The sequence below is a fragment of the Pygoscelis adeliae genome, unplaced genomic scaffold, assembly GCF_000699105.1.
Source record: "Pygoscelis adeliae isolate BGI_AS28 unplaced genomic scaffold, ASM69910v1 Scaffold14, whole genome shotgun sequence".
Lineage (NCBI taxonomy): Eukaryota > Metazoa > Chordata > Aves > Sphenisciformes > Spheniscidae > Pygoscelis > Pygoscelis adeliae.
The window spans coordinates 11,861,004-11,882,807 of NW_008825109.1; the positions used below are offsets into that span (position 1 = coordinate 11,861,004).

At 38.7% G+C, this 21,804-nt stretch overlaps 2 protein-coding genes across 2 annotated transcripts in view; one reads left to right on the forward strand and one right to left on the reverse strand.

Moving 5' to 3' along the window:
- Window positions 1-17,924, reverse strand: part of LIPI (lipase, member I) — a 19,627-nt gene extending 1,703 nt beyond the window's left edge. The window contains exons 1-9 of the mRNA XM_009327785.1: window positions 17,876-17,924; window positions 14,339-14,715; window positions 12,580-12,688; window positions 9,957-10,058; window positions 8,414-8,503; window positions 7,090-7,257; window positions 5,403-5,495; window positions 2,828-2,939; window positions 2,278-2,451 (exon numbers count right to left, since the gene is read on the reverse strand). Coding sequence (XP_009326060.1) covers window positions 2,278-2,451; window positions 2,828-2,939; window positions 5,403-5,495; window positions 7,090-7,257; window positions 8,414-8,503; window positions 9,957-10,058; window positions 12,580-12,688; window positions 14,339-14,715; window positions 17,876-17,924 — 1,274 coding nt within the window. The remainder of the gene's footprint in view (window positions 1-2,277; window positions 2,452-2,827; window positions 2,940-5,402; window positions 5,496-7,089; window positions 7,258-8,413; window positions 8,504-9,956; window positions 10,059-12,579; window positions 12,689-14,338; window positions 14,716-17,875) is intronic.
- A 1,639-nt stretch (window positions 17,925-19,563) lies between these two features.
- The window catches only part of RBM11 (RNA binding motif protein 11), an 11,771-nt gene continuing 9,530 nt past the window's right edge, over window positions 19,564-21,804 (forward strand). Inside the window, exon 1 of the mRNA XM_009327890.1 lies at window positions 19,564-19,572. Within this exon, the coding sequence (XP_009326165.1) occupies window positions 19,564-19,572 (9 nt within the window). The remainder of the gene's footprint in view (window positions 19,573-21,804) is intronic.

Here is a 21,804-nt window from a genome sequence, read left to right on the forward strand (position 1 = left end):
AGGAATGCCTTACAGGAGAGTAGCCCCGAGTGAGGAGCAGGTTCTCCAGTTCACTGACAAGGAGCAAAACACAAACAATTTTTTATGAGGTGAGGCTTTCATAATCCCTCATCCTGTGTGGCTTCTCTGCTGTCTACTAAAAAGCAAGGGCATGCCACACTCTCTTGTTCAGTAGAGGTATTAATAAGGTCTTCTTTATTATTCCTGTTCTTGTTTTGGTTAAAAAAAACAGAAGTGGCTGGGCTAAGTATCTTTGAGACATTCACCTTCCCCATCAATTGAGTTTGAATTGACTGACAGGTTCAAAAGCTTTTTGGGAGAACTGACACCTGGACACACACAAGTCAGGAAAGCTGTCTGTTTTTATGGGTGAGCAGGAATTATTTATCTCAGAGACCAGAAGAAGAGTCTGAAAATTATATGTACCTTTTAGCACTCCCACATTCACACACCATCTGTGTGAATAATGGACCAGCCCAGTAGGCAATTGTTAGTGATATTCCCCAAACTCCCACTGTCTGCTGTTAACCCAGACCTGGGGCAACTGAGACTCCTATTGTCTTTTATCCCTGCACCTGTCCCCTGGTTTTTACCTACTACTTTGTTATACAAATAATTTAAATATTTGTAATGTAGTTTCTAGTTGATTATCCTGTATTTGAGGAATTGTTGTAATTATAGGTAACTAAATAAAGTAAATATAAATAGTTATAATTACAATGAGCAATTATGTAATTATACCAAGAAATAGTGTTGTAACATCTGCATTTAAATTACCTTTACATGCTGATTTAACACACCATTTTCTACTGCTATCTAAAAGTACCTAATGTGCCTATATGACTGCCATCTGATGAGGCTCTGTGTGAAGGACTTTAGTGGATCCTATATTAAAGCAAATCAAGTGCATCTTACTTCAAAACTAACAAGAGTCAGAGCAACAGGAATGAAAACTCAAAACCAGTAAGGGATGTTCACTGAAAGTCTTCCTTATTTACTAGATCATTATCTGAAGAAGTTCTGAATGCTGATAGGCTTGCATGAAATGTATCTTCTGATTTATCACCGTTGGGTTGAGAAAAAAAAATTGCAATATGATTTAGAGTTTTGACTCTCTCATCACCAAATGCTTTTAAATAAAATCATGCCAGTTCACCTGAGAGCTTGAGACTTATAGCCTTCAACAAAAGTCTAATGTATAGACATTTTGCAGTAATATTTTGACTACTGTTCTGTTTCTTTCTAAGTCTCTCCCACCCATCTCCTTTTCAGAAAATAAGAAATAGCAGATTGATTTAACAAGGTTTCATAATTTTTACAAAGTATCATACCCAATTGCTACTAGACTATCATCATATACCAAATCAGAAAGCCTTAAATGTTATTTCTCAAATTAACAAAATACATTTACTTACAACTTACTCATATTGTAATATTATTCCCACTCATTACTTATTTGATAACCATTATTAGATTTTATTTTAGATTCTGACTTTGTTGAATCTGCCATTCATATGAAGCAAATTAACGTAATAACTCTAAAATAAATTACTCTTGCTACTCCTGGATATTTCTTACCTATTCCATGCAATATGTTATTTTCACAAGATGCAAATGTAAAATTTAATTACTAATGCTATTGTACAAGTAAGTCTGGACATCTAAAAAATTAACATATGGCAATACTGCTCAAGTATTTAAAACCAGAAATAATTAATAAAAGCTTAGTAACAACACTTAAATATCAAAAAATGCAGATGAGTTCAGTTTAAGTGTAGGCAAGCATAGACTGTGTTTTGGTCTTGGAAGGTCTTTACCATCAGCAAGAAGACCAAAGCCCATTCCAGTCACACAAGTAGCTGAAGTGCTCCGTTTCATATCTGAGTGTGAAAAGCTGTGTACAGACACATGATTAAAATCAGAAAAGTGCTTAATAAAATTTGTCTTCTGGAAGAGAACTTAACCATGCAGGTCTAAGTCAGGCTGGTCTACATAAGTGGTCCTTGAAAACTCGTTGTGACCAGACAGCAGCAGCAGCCTGCTGTAACAAGCAGCATGCTTGTTGACATCTACATGGACGAGAGATGGAAAGTGAGGGTGCTGTGCACTAAATGTTAATGTACAGAGCAGCTCTTCCACATGATAAATTTGATCCTAGGTAGGATGAGAAGGATATTCATGCATTTAGGAATATGCGATCAAAAAAATCAATAGAGGGAAATACACACCCTGAGCAGTTTAGTTGATGCACAACTTTGACACGTGACAAACACTTACCTTTCTGGATTATTAAGAGATTTCAGCCTCATCTCGAGGATCCTAAGCTTGTGTTTTGGGCCTATTAAAGTCTTCGTAGAAAAGGTCAAGGAAATTTTCGATATTTTGTCAAGGTCTCGGTAAAATCCAGTTAGTATTTTGACTCTTCTATATTGCTGAAATGTTGAAGCTTCACTAAAGAAAAATATTATTTCTAGTCAGGGTTTTGTTAGCTGAGTAATATTCAGTATTACTAAGCATTATTATTAAGGTCAGAAATCTTGTAAGATGTACTGACTTTGAGCGTTCAGAACAAGGACACCTAGAACTGGATTCAAACCAGTACCATGCAAGGACCTGGGCTAGTTCATAAATGGAGGGAGGATCATTTCAGTGTGGGAAGCATTGCCTCTGACACTAAGCCATATTCAGGAAAAGGAGCCATGGCCAAGTCTTAACAACCTCATGATACTTTTTTGACTTACAAGTTAGCAAGTTAAAAGGTTTAGGAAACTCAGAAAATTAGCCATATAAAGTGATTAAAAATATTTAGAAACAAAGCACAACATACCTATTCATCTCTGACTCTACTGTGTTTCCAGCATAATCTGTTATTTTAACTTTAATGAAACCTCTCCTAATGCTTTTATTCCATGTAGTAATATCCAGTAAGTAGTTATACACTGCAAAAAGAAATAGGAAATAATAAGATTCAAAGAATGACCTCAACAGGATACAGTTGTTATTATCATCCTGTTAAAAGTATTCACTGGTAGATGACAGGAATAGTGACTCTTTACTTCTAGGTTACCAACTCAAAGCAGAATAAGGCGGCTATTGATGAAAATTAGCTTCTACCAAATGGCTACTTGGAGTTCTGTGCAATTAGTGTATCATTTCCTCTAGTTCTCACATGGAAATGATTTGCATCAGAAAGCTACCATCAGAATTAGCATGAAGAGTTTGACCTGCCTAAGGAAAAAATGCAAAATCAAGCCCTAACGAGCACCTTCAGGTTTTGGCAAGCTCTGCAAACAAGGGATATTTGAGCTATCAGTGTAGCAACACTATCATGTTACCCACAAAAGTGACGTGTCCAGAAAACAGCTAAGGTACGTTGGCAAGGAGAGGGGAGGAACAGCACTGGTGCAAGCTTTACCTACAGGCAAAGTGGGCAGTTAGCTAGGTGAGCAGATTAATCAGGTGGTAAAAGCTGAAGAGATACATCATTCCTATGCTTTGCTTGCCCAGCCTGAGCAGGTGCAGCAGTACAGATCCTCCAAGCACCCTGCCCTCAGAGAAGTCAACCTGCCAAAACCTCTCTGTGGATACTAGAAAAACTGCATGGGGAAGACTGAGGAAGAGGAGGGATCCGATTGCTTTCCCATGCTCCAGCCCCTTCTCCCCCTCCCCTGGAGGGCCCACGGCCTCAGGAAGACAGGCTGGGTACCCGGGGCTGGCACCCTCCGTGCACTGGCACGGAGCTGACCTGCTCTGCTGTGCCCTCGGAAACTCTGACCTGGCCTTCTTCCGCACTTCTGTAACCGTCACTGGCATTGTAACCGTGCTGTGGCTATCCAGGGGAAACACAACTTTACTACTCCCAAAGCAAGGAAGCCAATTCAAACTCTTTTTTTTTTTTGCTTGATGCTTTTTAACATTCTCTCCTAAAAGGCCAAGCCTCACCTCATATGAAAAATTTGTCCTGCTCAGGTTTACAGCTTCACTTAGTTCTAAGGCCTCATTTATTTCTTTTTCCTCATGTTTTCAAATATCTAATAACTAAAATAAGGTTTTAGTTAATAAAAACCCTCTTTTTCAGACTGGTTTAGTAGACTCGTTTTTCTTCTTGACTTTGCATATTTTCCCTTAAATTTATGCTGTCATTACAATATTTCTTATCCCTCTCCATTTGCCTCCTCCTATGTTTGGTAATATTTATCCCCCTCTTTTCTCTCTTCTACCACCCCTGTCCCAGAATACTAAATATAATCTTTTCCTTCTGCAGGGTACTCTTTCCATCATCAGGATTTTGCTTGGTTGGATTTTTGATAAATGCCCAGATTTTAATATGTGTGAGAGCAAAAGCAAAGCCGTAATTCTCTGCGGGAAGAATGAATGAGGAGACAGACCTAGCAGCCTGTGCAGCCTTGACAGCAAGGAATAGCAAAGCCCAAGCAGACAGGAGCAGGGGAGAACAGTGGTAGCAGGTTTGGGTTGAGCTGAAAGACCACTGGGAATAGGAGTTATTTTATGTAACATCCACCAGACCTTCGTTAACCTCTCTTTGGCCCTTTGGAAGAAACAGTATGTAGGTAAGCATGATTACCACTATAACAAGAGTCATTCAGTCCCTAGTCACAAAAATTGCCGACGTGATAGCAAAAGCTAATAGGAAAACCCGATTTCACTTGGAATTCCCTGTAAGCCTATCCCCATACTCCAAATCAAAGAACCTGAAAGATAAGCGATTGGAGGAGTGTGCTAACATTTGCTTATGGTGGTAAAGTCTGTTAATAAAAACAGAGATTGGATGAGAATCTAAACTAGAGCTCTGCATGGATGGGTAGATATCCAAACTGTTGCAGCTAAAGCCCACGCCATGAGAGTTCATTCCCATATAGGATAAACCTGAAACAGTCAGCTAAGTTTTCCCTCCACTGTTTTACTCCTAGGGAGACACGGACTTTTAAAATCTGGAGTAGCTTTAGTTGACTGTGGGGTGCTCGCCTCCTGGGGTGGAACACAGAGGTGTCTCTTTTCCATCTCCCAGCCAGGGCAGTCTTGCTTCCCATTTTTGCTCTCTGAAAATGGCAGCAATGATCCCATCTAAGCAGGTTCTCTCAGTACAGCTTTTTCCGTCACTCGATTCTCATTTTCTGGCTTACTTCTTCCTCTTGGCCATCCATCTCATTACTTTTAAAGACATTTCTTTCTCAGTTCACATATTGCTCACTCTTCTGCCAGTCATTCTTCTTCTTCCTCCATTCTGCGAACTGACACTTAGCTCATTGTTTCTTACACCATTTTACACAGCAGCTAATAATAACTTTCTACTTTTAACATGCTTTCACTCCAGATCAGCTAACAAATAACAGCCATAACATTTGATAAAGAGTTTGTTATATATGTATTCATCCACTCACTGCAGAATGGGTCTTGGTCCGAGGTATCAAAATAAGCTTTCGTCGGTGAACTGTTTGGGATTAACAGTTTTTTCCATCTATCAGCATAATAACCTGAAATCCAAAGCTTAAATATTTAATTTCAGACATTTAGCAAAATCGTGATACACATATAATTACATAAAAGAAACTCAACCAAAGTGACAGATTTGGCTTTAATTTTCTTAAACGTTCTCTGAGAAAGTAAATTGACTTGGAAAATACAAGAATCCCCCGAGTATAATAGAATGTCGTATGCAAGTATTTAATTCTTCTAATATATTAGTATCACTAAAATTGTCATAATGTTGGAATCTATTTATTCTAGAGTACTAACTCCAAAACATACTGCTTATAAATTCCTGCAGAGGTAATAAAAACAACCCCAAAAAAGTAGCCCACGTATTTGCAGAGAACAGTTACAGAACAGCTTCACATTAGGTAAAATTTTTTCCTTTCTTTTTTGAATCATCAAAGTAAATATTTTTAAATCCTCTAGTCTATAATTGTGGATATTATTTAATAAAATGTTAGAAACTCTTTAAACCTCCTAAGCTCTTGGATGTAATGTAGAAAGCATTTTTGTTGTATGCAATTCTATGCTTATTGTCTCTGGGGCTTGATAACAGTCCTTGTTTCTAAAGTGGATCTAAAAGGATCCTATTTCCTCCCTCTTGATTTCTTTACCTAGACTGGATGATGAGGGCTGGTTCCGGGCTGCAGAGCTGCCACTGCAAGGCAGCAAGCAGGAAAGCTTGCAATAGAAGGATGCTGTTTCTCCTCCCAGTTACCAGATTCAGCTGCCTGTCATTTCCTCATAGGTTGTATGGTTATTAAAAAAAAAAAAGGTGGCAGCTGACTGGTCAAACATTTCTCCACCTCTAGCTCGGGAATTCTGTGTAAGTGCATCAGGCATGGCTAATAACCATGCTGGGGAAGTCCTGGAGTCTTTCTGCCCTACTATAAGGTCCCGTTATTGTTGGGTTTTATTATAAAATAGCATACAGATCTGTCCGTCTATGCTTTTTCTTCAAACCTGACCTAACTAATATATGTAGGGTGTACATCCTAATAGAAGGATGTGAAGAAGACAAGGTACATTAATTTCTATTTAAATATTTTAAAAATTTCATTCTTAAGAAAACCCTGCCAACTAGGAAATGCTCACACTACTGTAGCTGTTTTCAAGCTGTCCCCAGATCCTCTCTAAAAGCAATAAAACCTCAAACAACTGAAAACCCCTCCAAATAAAAGCTTGATTCCAAAAGAAAAGCCAGAGAAACGATGAAGTTGCTAGAAACATTATTGCTTTTAAATAAAAACCACAGGTACTCTAAGGATGGTAACACACTATGTGAGCCTAAAGTGATTGACTAAGTAGAAGCAGTTTCTCTGTAGAAAGGAAATACACTGTGAATCCATTTTAGCCGGGAAAGCACAATAATCAATGATTAGGAACATTCAGCACCTGTGTCTAACAGAGATAACAATAAAGTAGACAAAGCCATAAACTTTAAGCTACTTTAAACAGTATGCAGCTCTGCACGCGATCAATCTCTACAAAACCCTTTAACACAATACTACAGATCTCTGGAGTAGCCCCAGAAAGAGCTAGTCTGGATTTCCCCGAAAGTCTCGCTCAGCCCAGAGCAGATATCATAACTCTTACCCAGTACTGGACAGGACATTGGCTGGAAAGCTTCACAATCAACACATTTTCCTCTCTTGTAATCCAAGTAAGAGTCACAAGGATATGTTATTATGTTGCACCTTCTTTTCAAAGACGATAAGAAGAGGAAGACAGATCTTTGATGGTCACACTTAAAATACTGAAGTCCTTCAGGAAAGAATGAACGAAATATACTAAGAACATGTAATCATTTTTCTTTGTGAAAGAAAAGGTGTTATCAAAGTAATCCCGTTTACCTGAGTCATTCTTAGTTAGCCATGTTTTTATTCTCTGGTTAGTTGACCACCAAGTGTAAAAAATGGATGTACACACACAAGAAGAAGAAATTGAAGACTGTTTTGAATGTTACAGGTACAGAGAAAAGTCTACAGGGTTTTATATGCAAGAAATAGTCTACTAAGTTCTATCAAATTTACAGAATTGTTGTTACACAGCATGAGTCTGAGTTAAAATTTGCCTTGTTGCATCCCGTGCAGAACATTTTGGCAGAAAAACTACCGCGAAAATCTCTTCAGAGATTCTTCTCTCTAGTTTTTTTGGGTAATAAATTCCTTCCTCTCCTAGCAAAACACACTATGAGAATTGTACAGATGAAGATTGATCCTGAGTCTTAAGGGATTCTCCCATACTCACAGACACAAAAGTGGAAGCCCTATGCTTTTGCAGCAGCTCTAACTTGTAGCAGCACTGTGCAGATTAGTAATAGAAACGTAGGCAGTCATAAACATACCCAAAAAGAGTAAACAAAAACAATGGGCAGCAACCTTGCCTTAGATTTATGGAGGCTGAAATAAGCAAAATTCTGCAGCAAAAGATCACGTCGTTAAACTGTTTTCATCTTAGAGCCTAAAAGACCTGTCCAAAACCTAGCACCTCATTGCCAACCAGGAGGAACCTAAGACACAGTGAAGACTTGAAAGCCTTGCCTTCCGTGTCGTATGCATGTGACCCTGTCCAAACCACTTGGACACAAACATCTTCCCCCGTGCCTAGCTATATATAAACACAGAAAAATGATGATTACTATATACAGATTATATATAGAATATAATAATATAATTCCATCATACCAATAATAATGGTATGATGGAATATGTATGCTTACAGGAAGATCTTCATTAAAAAAAAAGATGTCAAATGCCTTTGTTATTTCTCATTTGCTGCGTGGGGATGGAAAAGAAAGAATACAATGCCCTCAGCCCCCATACTACCGAATATGTGCAGTGTCCACTGAATTCAGTTTAACCTCTTTTTGATTTGATTTCAAACTCTTTTCTCACTAACTGAACACATTTTTATTTACCGCTGAATACTGTTTGTGGACAACCAGGCTGATCCATTCCTCCATTTGGATAGAAATCAATGGTTCCTAAAGGTTTCTTGAAACCTAGTGCTAAAGCAAAAACATCATGAATCAAAAAACCATAAACAGAATTATGCAGTGAATTATTTATCATTACATTGCATTACAAAGTAACATGAAGGTCATAAAGGAATTATTTTTGCAAATTTACTGTTCTTTTGTTCTGTAAATGGAACTCATGAGTTAAAACCCATGTTTTTTTTCTTTTTAAGAAAGTTATACACGTGTAAAATGCTGTACATAAATGTATACAAATTTGTGTAAGATTCCTACTACCACAAAAGAAAATGGGTAAAACAGAAGCAACTATTTAGTGCTGTAGCTGAGACATTATTTGCACAAAGAAATTTATGAAATTCATGTTCTCTCCAGCAACCAAAATTCTTTCCCAATGTAATTTTCATTAGAGTAAGATTTTCCATTTTTTGCACATGACATTGGATTCTGAGCTACACTAATATAAGCAGTATATTAAAGTAGGAAAATCTGTATCTATCCCATAAAAGACCATGAGTAGCATTTAGCTCAGTCTGACCTACCTTCCTTTTTACCACACGTTATCTTTATTCACATAATTAGAGCATTACAGAAATTGGATTTTACAGCTTCACATATAAGTTTGTATAGTAAAATGCTTAATTTTTAATATTATTAAAGAAACTGATATGAAACTACATAAATAATGGGACAAGTGTGGTAGGTTTGAAAGGTTTACTTATGGTTTTGAAAAAAAAAAAAACCAAACCAGATTATAGCGTGGATGAAGTAGACTTTACAATGTTCTTCATTTTAACCGCGATTTAGAATTTCAAGCAGTGGATCTGTATAGTGTACTAATATGATACAGCTGAGACTGGCTCTCTCAGAAGGGACTTTAATTCAGTGATAATCACAAGCTTACAACCTCTATGTTCATACACACTAGCACAGAAAAGGATGTTTATGCTAAACTATTTTGCAAATAGCATTATCATAAATTAATGCAATAGGCACGCTTTATTCAATGTGCAGACTTCTTTTTTACGTATTCAGAAGGAATATACTATAACAAACAAGACAAATGATAGTGGTGTAATCTCTACTTTTGCATTACATTAAATATACTCATGACTATATGGTTATCTACATATGCCTTCAGTTAGCTGTTGGACATAAGAATGAATTCAATATTTTCAGGTTCAGTCATGAAACTTCACTCACTCAATAACATGGCTACTCATGTCAGAACTGAACAAAACAGTCCATCATTGCTTAAGTCATTAGCAAAGTTGAGTTTCAATTTCGTGATGAATAGGCGTCATAATATACGATTTCAAAAGTCTAGATATTTTTAGAAAGCAACAGCACAGAAATCCACCTGATTGATAACACAAAATACACTTCTGCAACACTATTTAGATGTAACTGAAATAGCTCATCCCTTCTCTTCTGCTTTCCTGCCTTTCCTCAAGTTGAAATAGGAAAGTTAAGGCTATGTCATTACCATCAGTATCTGAATGGATTACGTCAACAAATTGCGCATCAGTACGATCCAGTCTGCTCTCTGGTGGTTCTCGGGTGAACGAAGGGCCCGCTGGATCAAGACCTAAATGAAAATAACACTAGCATTACAAATCCTGGGGTCTGTTTCTACAGATATATACAAGAGCAACATTTGAGCATTATTCATCAATGACTCTTCATTTTCCTGGGATAATAATAAAAATAACCAGCACAATTCTTCTCAAGCAAAGCAAGGGTTCCTACCACAAGACTGATCAACCCATATCTTTGAATTTCTCTCTCTCCCTAGTAAGTCATGCTCATCTCCCAGTGAATCATAAGCCAACAGCATTAGAGATCAAATCAGGAGAATTAATTTTGTCCTTTTCCCCAAAAAATACTATACCTATTAAGTACTTCATAAAAACAAAATGCACAATGTAACTACTCTCGCTACCAGAACACAAGATGGGGACATCTTGGATGGAGACAATTTCAAACGTGCCTCAATCATTTTGTCAGTTGGTGTTGAAATTACTTATAGAAAAACAATTGTTATATGCAACTAAGTGAAATACCAGTTTTCGACCACATTTTCACCTGAAGGAGGCTTGGAAATCTTAAATCAAAACTCAACTATGACAAAAGATATTCCAACTGACATCCACAAAAAGCATTTTTTATCAAGGAGGAGGGGATTTGAGTGGCAAAGTATTTGAAGCATAAACACTGTGTATTCTCATTCGTTTTAGGGATAGGGAATTATTGTTGTGCAGCCCTGAAGCCTGATCATTTTCAAGATGGTAATTTCTGTCCTTCACAGGGCAGTGAAATTGTTAGCTGAGGTTTGCTCTGCTCCTATCTTCTTGACAGCAAAAGCATAGACAAAAAGGGGAAAAGAAAAAGCAGCAAAGATGGAAAATACAACTGTCAGGGCAAAACATATTCCTTCCCTTACCCGACTCCTAATTGCATTTTCACTGATTGAGAGACAAGGCCAGTGTATGACCTTAGCTTATCCAAATTTGTATTATGATTTAACCGGCAGATGTGCTTTAAGAACTAGTCTAGGAAGGTTCTCTCTCAAGATCAAGATAACCAAGACCCAAAGTACCACAGAGGATTGTGGAATGCCAGGAGTAAACATTCACAGTACCCCAGGTGACAAAGGTCATTGTTTTAGTCCACTAATTACTTCTATATTTCAGAAACCTCCAAACAGTGAAGAAGAAAATATCTTTTTCTTTTTTTCTTTTAAATCTCATTTTTCCAACATCACTTTGCACCACTGGCTCAACTTGTTTGAAAGAAAGAGTATCAAAACAGTCACTTAAGAGGTTATGAGCCTTGTGTGTTTGGACTACTCAGTCTTTGCCTTTATTCATCCATATCTGTAATTGTAAGAAGGTGATTGAAACATCTCATATAATGCCACTAACACGTGAGCAACTGAGTTTAGAAATTACATGGATCTACTGGCTCCCAATTATTGTACAGAGAGGACACAGACCTGCTAACCTCGCATCGCAATCAAGACCGTCCCCAAACAGTGATGCCAACAAACTCTAGGGAATTGTGTAAAGTGGAAATGAGTATTCTTAACCAAAGGAATATAGCTGGAGCCTATCACACTCTTAGAAAATGCTCTGTCTTTCATATTACTGTATGAAAAGGGGAGGAGTCTCCAATTCCCTTTCTTAAGGCTAGCTACTGGCTCCTCTTGCATTTTGGGAAAAATATTACTTAACTACTCTGAAGAGAGGGTTTGGAGCTATGAATCTCAAAGAGAGGTAACTGCCTCCTTTCAGCCTGAAAACAGCCGCTCTCTTAAATCCTAAACACTATCAGGATCCAACAGTCCCGTCTCCCCTTAGCACCTTTTCTGATAGTTAGCTGAGTCAGCTTCCTTCTCAACACGCTAGCTGCAGTGAGTTTTGTCCTTTCACCACAAGAAGTATCTGGAGCCTGTGCACCCAAATTAGCACTGTGGATTCTGCCCTGGGAACCAGTACCTAAAAGTTAATCCTGAACTTCATGCAACCCTGGTCCTGACAGACGTACCCAAATGACGGTACTCCAATTTTCACTGTATGCACCACTTCCTGCAGATGGCAATGCTGACAATGCAACAACTATGAGGTAAAATTTGCAGTATCCATAGACAGGTTGCACACCTGATCTAAGCTCCCTGTACGAGATAGCTCAACATACTAAAGCCTACACCATGTTCGGATACCTCAAACTGAAACTAAATCCTTGTGCCTGATTCCTGTGGTCTGACCAAGACCTTTGGAACTTCCCTTCAGAGGGACCTGACTCGCTCCATCAACTAGACAGAAACCCAGGTAGCATATCATTTAACTTAAGTGGCATTTGGATGTAGCATTCAATTTTCATTTGAGAGACTAGAGGTAAACAGGTTGGAAAACTTCAGCTGTAATTTATGTCCTGAAGGCAGACTTTCACAATTTTCTGAACTTCTATCAGGGATACATTTTTCCTCGTGCATGTTACTAAATAGTCAGTTCTCATTTGTCGATATTTCAGTGCTAGCATCTATGCAATTCACAGCTATAACAATACAAGGTGTATTAGAATATGTGTATCAGGATTAAAAGCCTTACCTGTAATTCTGCCAAGTTTGCCATTATACTTCTGGCCAACAAAACCAGCTATATGAGCCCCAAGACTAACTCCAATCATATACATAGAGTCAAGAGAAGCTCCGTTCACCTATGAGGGAAAAAAAAACCAAAGCCACGGCCACACACGCAGTTAACTGAACAGACATCAGTAGACTGATTTAGTTTTCACTTTTTGTCAGTACTCTAAGTCATAACTCTAACTTCCTAACTTCAAAAACAAATGGAAATGACAAAGTTCTTTTCAGTTTGCCATGCTGTACTAGTTAAAACAGTGTAGTAATTATGAAATTCTTTGACTAGAAAAATGTAAAAAGGAAGCTTGAGTCACATTTCTTCCAAAATGTCACACTAGTTAGAAGGGGAGCAGGGGAGGGAAGAGGAAGACATTTACCAGATACAAGAAAGATGAACCAAAACTATGGACTAGGGGGAAAAAAAAAATTCTCCCCCTGCCTTATCCTTCCAATAAAATAAATTAAAAACATAATACCATTAACAAAGACTTATACCACAGAACTGCTGAATAATGGTGCCAAATGCACAACTGCAGGAAAGCCTTAAGATGCCCATCCTACAAAGCAGGCAGTATTTAAAAAAAGCCACCTACTGAAGAACTCTGAAAGAGTATCAGCAGACCTGTTGGAATCTCTGCAAAGCAATGGGATGATACGTGGGATCTGACATATGAATGCATCTCAAAATGAATTAACAAAGGCTTCACGACAGCTTGCAAGTATGAAACTGATAGCTGTGGGACACAACATACCCCACCACCATCACTTCGACAACTCGCACAACAAGATCGGCCCAAGCATGCCCTGCTGTCATTGCTTTGCCAGGCAGATCTGTAACCAGCAATTAATCAAAAATCTCCATCAAAAAAATTGCAAAATACACCTTTTTAACCCACTCTGGATTGGAGACTGTTCTTATAGTCCTATTTTATTTTTCTATTCCATAACAATAAATTTCCTGTCAAAATTACAAATTGTTATCACTATATCTAGTCCCAGAGGACAGATTCTGATAGGCTTTCTCTTCTTTCACCTCAGCCCTTCTCAAAATGCTGGGTCTTCTACTCAAATTCCACATGAATATTTTCTTACTGCACAGCATTCAAAATTTCTGAGAATGGCTGGGAAAGTAAGTGGTGAGAACAGAAGAAAGATCAAGTGCTAAATCTAACAATGGCATAAATGAGATTATAACGTTTTGTTCATTTGATTAAGCAACAAATCTAAAGCCCAGTTAAGACCACTGGCATCAACAACTGTTTCAGCAACTCCCTCTAGAATCAAGAGGTTTATATCATTTTGGAACTAATATTTATTCCTCTGTCAGTGATTTCTTTTTCATTTAAAATCTTTAATTGTAGTAGTGTAACAGGAAAAAGAGTAGAGCAATGCTTTTGTGAAATTTTAATGTCGCATACTATTTGAACATCTCTCACTTCACCTCCCCACTGGTGCATTCACTCTTCCCAGAAGACCTAAAACTTCCGGCTGGCTAAAGAAATCAGATGCACTCCCAGGCATAGGTCAGTGAAAGGGAAGTAAGAACTCAGGTGGAGTCGAAGATATGCAGTAATAACTGCATGCAAAGTTAGTAAATACTTTGGTAAAGAAATGTCATTTGATATTGTTCACTGGGCTTCTCTTTAGACCTATTTTGAATATCCATTCCCACTCAAGCTATGCTATTTAAACTTATTCAGAACAGATGCAACTCTCTGCCTTACCAGCATCTGGTCAACATAGTTCTTCAGTATTTCTGCAACTTTTCTGCAGTTTTTAACAGCAGTTATGTAATTCACAGTTGTAGCACCACGATTCCAATCAACTACAATGAGATTAATATCCTCTGAAGACAGTAAAAGCTCCTTTATGTCACCTAGCCATGCCGGTGGAGATCCTGTTGGTCTGAAGCCGTGAATAACAAAGACAATTTTCCTGGAGGTATTAAGGTACTCAGATGCAGTAACATTATGTTCAATGAGTCTCTCAGAACAATTTGGATTTTCCCTTGTGTATAGCAGTAGCTGGACTTGCAGTTCTGTCCCAGACAAAGCATTGCCTATATTAAGATCTGTAAATTCAGGACATTTTTCCTCCTCATCTGAAAAAAATGAAAATGTTAGACAGTCATTCGATGAGTTAGACCACCTGAAATACCGCCTCTTCACTTTTCTTTCCACATTTTTCCACTAAAAGTGAAGAACTTCCATTTTCTTCACTCCAGACCTTTGCAATAAGGTGCCAGCATGTGCACTGAACAACAAGGACACACAGTTTAACTAATGACTCTGCAGATACCACTATGCTCCTCTGAACCCTTCAAATACAAAATTAACCTTTCCAATTGTTCCTGAACCACATATTTTCTCCATAACAAACAAAAATTAGTAGTCAGTGTTGGTAAGAGCCTTTGCTTAACCACCAAATTTAGGCTCTCAGAATTTTTTCACAACTAGTGTGTGTTATATATAAACAGGAAGACTGCTGTGGTTGTTTCTTCCTCTTTCGGCCAGGGTGTCAAAGTTGCCAATCCTTAGACCTTATTGTTTGATCTAGCAATAAGAAACGGTTGCCTGACAGTACGGGGATGACCCAGAACCCTCCCCTAGTTTTGGATCACTGTAAGGACACAATTACCAAGGAACAAAGAAAGAAGAAACAAAGGATCCTGTTCTGAGTTTGAAAAAATAAGAATCTGTAAGGTCAATGTGTGTAATGGCACAAGAAAAACTGTAGTATTTGGCACTTCTGTGCTCAGACAGTTGTAGCATACAAGGTTAAGCTGTAGATCAGTCAGGATCGGCCAGAGGATGGAGATTTTCAAAATAGTCCAAAAAGACTTAATTTTTCCCGTGTGCTTATCAACGTCAAAAGTTAATGCTTTAAAAAGTATCCCTTGGCTACTGAGGTCACATTGTGTGGATAAGCCACTTCAGGATTCTGGGCACAATGCTGACGCCTGTCACAGTTCTTCTGTGTGGCCTCTTCACCTTCACTATGGTGTTAGCTGGCATATGGCCAAAGAAATCTGGGCCAACCTCTTGACTTCTAGTGGGCTATGCAACTTTATACAAGGCTTTTGTCTGATATTTTATGGCACCTTTCTCAATTTTCCTGTCATTAACAACTTTGTGAAACAAGACTCAGTCAACTTCTAGAAAGCAAAAGTAGGAAGAGAAATAGTACCTACTCAGTTCCTCAAAAAATAATAAAAAAGTAACCTGAATTTCTCAGAATTTTTGAGTTACAGGAGAGGCAGTTCTAGCGCTTCTCCTTTTCCCAGCAAGCGTCTAGCAGGCAGAACTGAATCTACCACATTTGCACATCTGAGACGAACAGTGAGCCCTCACCAGTTAATAAAGCTGCGAAGGGCAAGTGTGTGGGGGTTGCAAGGCATCTGAAAAATGTATTTGATACTATAATGCAGATCTAAACAAAGCTAAACAATATGAATCGGCACTTAAGATGCAGTAAAGATGTGGTGAAGACAGTAACTCACTTAGGGAACTAGACCAATCACCTCTAGGCCAAACCATGTATCTACAATGACTAGACCAGTCACTTCTGGACTGGACGTCACAAAAATAATGGATATTTGCAAACCAGAACAGGGTTGAAATTACAGAGTGTTAGAAATGGCCTGAAACTTCCTGTCTCAAATCATCCACACAAAAGTTTCATTCCTATCATCACCTTATGACAATAGCTACAATTATTATGTCTAGGAAAAGTCAGAATTACCTATATTTCAAAATAAGTATCACTGACCTCCTCATTTTGACATTGAAAAATTTAAGTAACTTTTACTGTGATTACTGGACGGGCTATTAACTAACTAGTGGTACAAGAAGACAACTCAGTTTCATTGCTGAGACTTATCCAAGAAAAAGTTCTAAAATTAAGAGCTATTCAGCTGCAGTTGCCTTGAATTTAATGAAAATGGTATTCAGGAACCCGGTAAAATGTCATACATGTGACATGCTACTGAGATGCTAATATAGTGTGTCACATTTAATCCCTAGTTTTCATATAATGATATAAGACAATAAAACTAGAATAGAAATTCTATTATACAAATGTCATATACAAAGCTAAATGATAAGAAACAGCCACTTCATTACATTTTTGCCATTCAGATTCAAAGCTACAACATGAAACGTCCATTTTTGCCTAATACTGTTCTTAAATCAAAGTTTAATCACTGATCCTTATAATTCACTCCTACATATCTAACATATAAAAGATTCATGCTAGGATATTGTTGAAGTGTTCCTCCGTACCATTTAAATGTTTTGGTTTCTTATCATTTGATTGGTAGAAATAAGAATTAATTCTTCTAAAGCCGGTGGAATGACAGTGACATAAAGCAGAGACACAGTCTGGTCCATGGAATTGAGAAATCGATCACAAGGAAATTATTTTAACTGACGAAACCTATTTACTAGCTGGGAAATGTCAAAGGGAAACAACTCATTTACTTATGGCTGTGAAGCGACAGCAGTTACTCTTTGAAAAGTAAATAGAGAAAAAAAGAAAAGATGACGTCTTTACTGTGGAATTAGATAAGTACTATAAATAGATTTATAGATTTAATACTTTGAATTGTTTAGCGAGGAGTCATTGCGGGGAGGTTTTTCAAACTCCTATTTCTGATTGATTACTGGAAGGAATACCCAGCTGCCCTTTGTACACGCTTGTGGGAGTACTCACATACACTTTTCTGTACAGTCAGAACATAAAGATAGGTGTTGGGCAGTTACATACGCAGCTTAACTCAGTTAATATGCAATTTTAACGTTCCTGTGTACGTTTGTAAGCATTTAAGTACCTTCGGTGGTTGAAAAGGGGAAAATCTTAAGTGCACACTGACTTTTTTTAACTAAATTTTACTATTTAAAGCATAACACATAACTTGAAAACCTGTCGACCTACCAAATCAGCAATAAAAAATAAACTTAGGTTAACACGTTAAAACTCTTTCACAATTACCTCTTTACTTTGTACAAAGTGCACATACCTGAGTGCGTCTCTGTGCAAAGTACAGCCAGAGATAAAGTATCAGGCTTTGTTCTATTTACTTTAAAATGAAAGCCTACGCCTCAGTTTCAAAGTCATCAAATTCTCTTTACTAATTGTCTGCTCCATTAGGCATAATTCACAAGGTTTAATCTTCTGGCCAATTTAAATGAAGGAATATTCATTTTTTATGCTTGAATAAAGCCAAGAGACTACTTCGCAAAGAATAAGCTAGCGGTTCTTACCTGATCTCACCCAGTATATCAAGCAGATGAAGAACCACCATTTCAGCATGTGGAAATGGAGAAAAGCAATACGTAATATCCACGGACAAGTGGCAAATCTAGTGGTTCCTTATAGTATGCTAGATGTCCAACCTAACTGAATGCCACTAATGAAGTAAGTGACACGTAGAGTAGGAAGCAGAAAGCAAAGTTGTATTCAAGCTTCTGCAATTCATGACTCCTCCTATTGAATGACTTCAGTAGGTAGGGTGGTTTCTCATCTTTAAGGGTTGGGGCTGTTTTTTAATCTATTTCCTTCTCTCTTTGGCTATCAGCAGATTTACATGTAAGCAATCGGTGTTATATATTACTGACAACTCTGTTACACACATGGAATTTAGGAAGCAGAGTAACTAGAGGTACATCACATTACAGACCCACCATGTGTCTTTTTAAAAGCGTGTCACTCAACTGCAATCAGAGGCGCTGGGACGGCCAAAAGAAACTTAGAACAAAAAGTCATTTGGTGACAGAAGAATTTTTCTGTAAGAACTTGAAAATAATTCTGAGAACTGTACCTCCATGGATTATTTTTGCACAAAATTATCTTCCGAGCTTTTTCCAAGGAGTCATTCTCTAATCTAAATCCATAGGAGGTCTGTGAAAGCACTTATATGGGAGAGAGATGGAGCTTAGAGCCCCACAAATCTCACTCAGACACTGACTTGCTGGGTGTTTTGGGTATGTCACTTAATTTCGTTCCCTCCATTTCCCAAACTATAAAAAAGATGAAGAAACATTTATTTTTGTGAAGTTCATTTATTTACAAACCAATTCACTGGGTAAATACAAGAGGTCAAACTTCAGTTTCTTAGAGTTCACAGCGAGGCGAAGAGGCAGATAAACTCTGCATTATTCAAGTGAGATGTCTGGATGCTCAGTTTGCCTATATCTGGCCCCCAATTATTTCCCCTGCAGGAGAAAGAAAAACATACCATAACCACTCAAATATGAGGCAGATGCATCCCAGGAATGTATTTTGCATAGCATATCCTTCACAGTGCTTCTAAACATAAGGTCTAGGTCTCCTTTTCCTTCCACAACAATTAAGGGGTGGGTGTGTGTGTGTGTGTGTGTGTGTTTCTTCACTTTCTTTTAAGTGATCGGTGTTTTCAGCTGGCTTTATGATTCTGAGCAGCTCAATAAAGCTGTGCTACACAAGCTTCTGCAGCGGATAGCCTTTAGGAGGTCTCTTCAAAGTCCTTTCCCCTTTGAATGCAGCCACAAGGAAAAGAAGATGCAGTACGTCTAGTCGCATGAAAATCAACTCAGCTTAACCGGTGAGCTTTTATTACTTTTTTGCTTCCATTTCTCAAATTTGTCACCCTATTCTCAGTAAAGTTCACTAAGGCAGCTCTTGTTATGCCTTTGCATTCCCTCTTCATCTCAAATCTTTGACACGTTTCCCAACCATTACTGTAAAAGCACAGCCCTACTGACATTACATATTACTTAGACCAAGTAATGGTATAGTGTCAAGCTGGCTCTTTCCCCTCCCTACTTTTTACCATAGATTACTGTTATAACAAAAACTTAGTGCACCCAAGCAACCACCAGTTAGGCAGCCTCAGCACGCACTCAGTGTGCAGTACGCATTCATATACAAGTTAAAGCATGGAAAGCTCAACACCACTAAAAACGAACCGGCAATGGCCCTAGTAAAACATCTACCGTGCTTATCCAAGAGCCAATCGTCTGATCTTAGAAGAAAACCTTACATATGTACCTTTACGTATACCTAATGCCACTAGTTGTGAATAAATAAACACTTGTTCTTTTACACATGAACGGGGGAAAAAGAGGAAACTTTAAGTTCCCTCTTGAACCGAAAACCAGCAAGCCCAGCTCACATGTAAGTAAAGTACAGTGCCACCCACGTCAATAGAACGACCCATGAAACAGTTTTAAAGCCCTCTGAAACCAGCGTCAGGAAAGGACTCCCTTACTAAATCGACGCCCAGAAAGTTTTGCGGTATTAATCAGGATGTTGAACTAGTGCCTGTTGGACTCACCTCCCTGTGGTATGACAAGGGGACTTTGTTCACCAACAGTGGCACTTACGCCACTTAGAAATTCATAAATCTTAACTACCATTACTATTTACACTACAGTTTCTGCTGACATCCCGCTGTCAGGTAAATCCTTCAAGGTGACTGAGTTTCAAGTACGCTGTCACAGATGCGAGACCCTCAAAGTTCAGGCCCTGCCCATCCCACTTCGCTGCATATTGTTATGTCCACTGCTTTTCTCACAAGGATACACTTCTCGCACTGAAATTCAGAGTTACCTGCTCCAAAAGTGCCTTACGCAAACCAGTGGAGGACGCCGGCACTGCCTCTTCAGGACTCTGACTGTCCCCCACAGCGCTCGGGACCATAACAGTAGTACCTCCTGAACAAACCCCGACGCTTTTGGGGGAGCCCACAGTCTGCCAGCTATTAAAAAACCCTCAAGACTGGCCAAATATTCAAGTTGAAAGAAAAATGTAAAAACTTCATTTTATTACAGTACAAGATTGCTATGATTTACAGGTAACAGGATGGCACTTTTACAAGTCAGTTTACCCCCCAAAGTTTATGATGAAATAACAGTTAAAAACCTTACAGCTCGGTTTTCAAGATTAAGATCGAATTCTTACCCAAGACTTGATATCCTGATCTGTGGTCACATGTATTTCCCCTTCTAATCTTCTCCCTACCCTCAAGGATTTTGTAATCTTGGGAAGTCCCATTCTCATAGCAATTCTTACAACAATTCTCATTTCTCTTACGAATCAAGCCACTTCTCCAGAAGAATTCCTCTCTAACTGCTGGCTTAAGAGCACTGCTCCCTTTCAGGCAAGACGAAATCACACTTGGCTTTTGCAATGCAGTATGTTAAACTATGAAAAAAAGCTGTCTAAAGATTACAAAGGGAAAAACCCTGACTGGCTGGGAAGAAATTTAAGACTCATTAAGTATTCTACGCTGAGGCTTATAATTCCTGTAAATTGATAATCCCTTTCTAAATAGACTTCACAAGTCAGTAACTAAGCCTCCATTTGAAAATAATGGGCATTGAGGCAAAGCACACCATCTATGCTTGGGGAAGACAAAAAATTAATAATATTTTTCACATTGCTGCCATCAGGATGACTCCTGAAAACGTGCGCCTTTGTAAAACACCACCTTAAAAATACATACTGGATGTTAAATGTGTGTACGTGCTTGAACCCTGTTTGTGGCAACCACGCGACAGTGGGTTATAACGCGGGCATAACTTCAGCTTTAAAGACAGCAATCATATTCCAGTTCTTTTCGAATCTTGAAAGACGTACAACATCTGACACTTTACCTGTGTGTTTTATTAGTAACTATCACAACGCTTTATCATACTGACGACTAGAACACTTGAGGGCTTTAAAGGCTTTTGAAGTCTTTGTCACTCGGCCCTACTCCAGCAGCTTGCAGCATCCACCTGCTCCTCAGGCTGGCAAGGGGAGAACAGGGCGTTCTCGTGCGGTTAGGCCCCCTTCTCCTAGCTCTTCCCTTCGCCCGCAGTTGCACGCAGACGAGAAGGAAAACACTCCAGGGGCACACAGGCACTTCTTCCCCAGGCCGCGCTTCTGTACAATGCACGCTTCCACCGGCAGGTCTGACAACAATGATCTCTTCCTCCCGTCAGCAGGGAAAACGCGGAAAAGAAAAAAATGAAAGACGCGTCTTAACGCGTTGACGTTCCCCACAGAATAACGGCACTAGCGAGCGCCCGCCCCGCCGGGCACCAACTCGCCGCACGCTCAGCGTCTCCCAAAAACGCTATTAAATAAACCGTAGGCCCTGCCGCGGCTACGATAACGCCTCCGGCGGGACCTACGCCCACCGCGTTGCGCTGCGCTGCGCTGCGCTGCC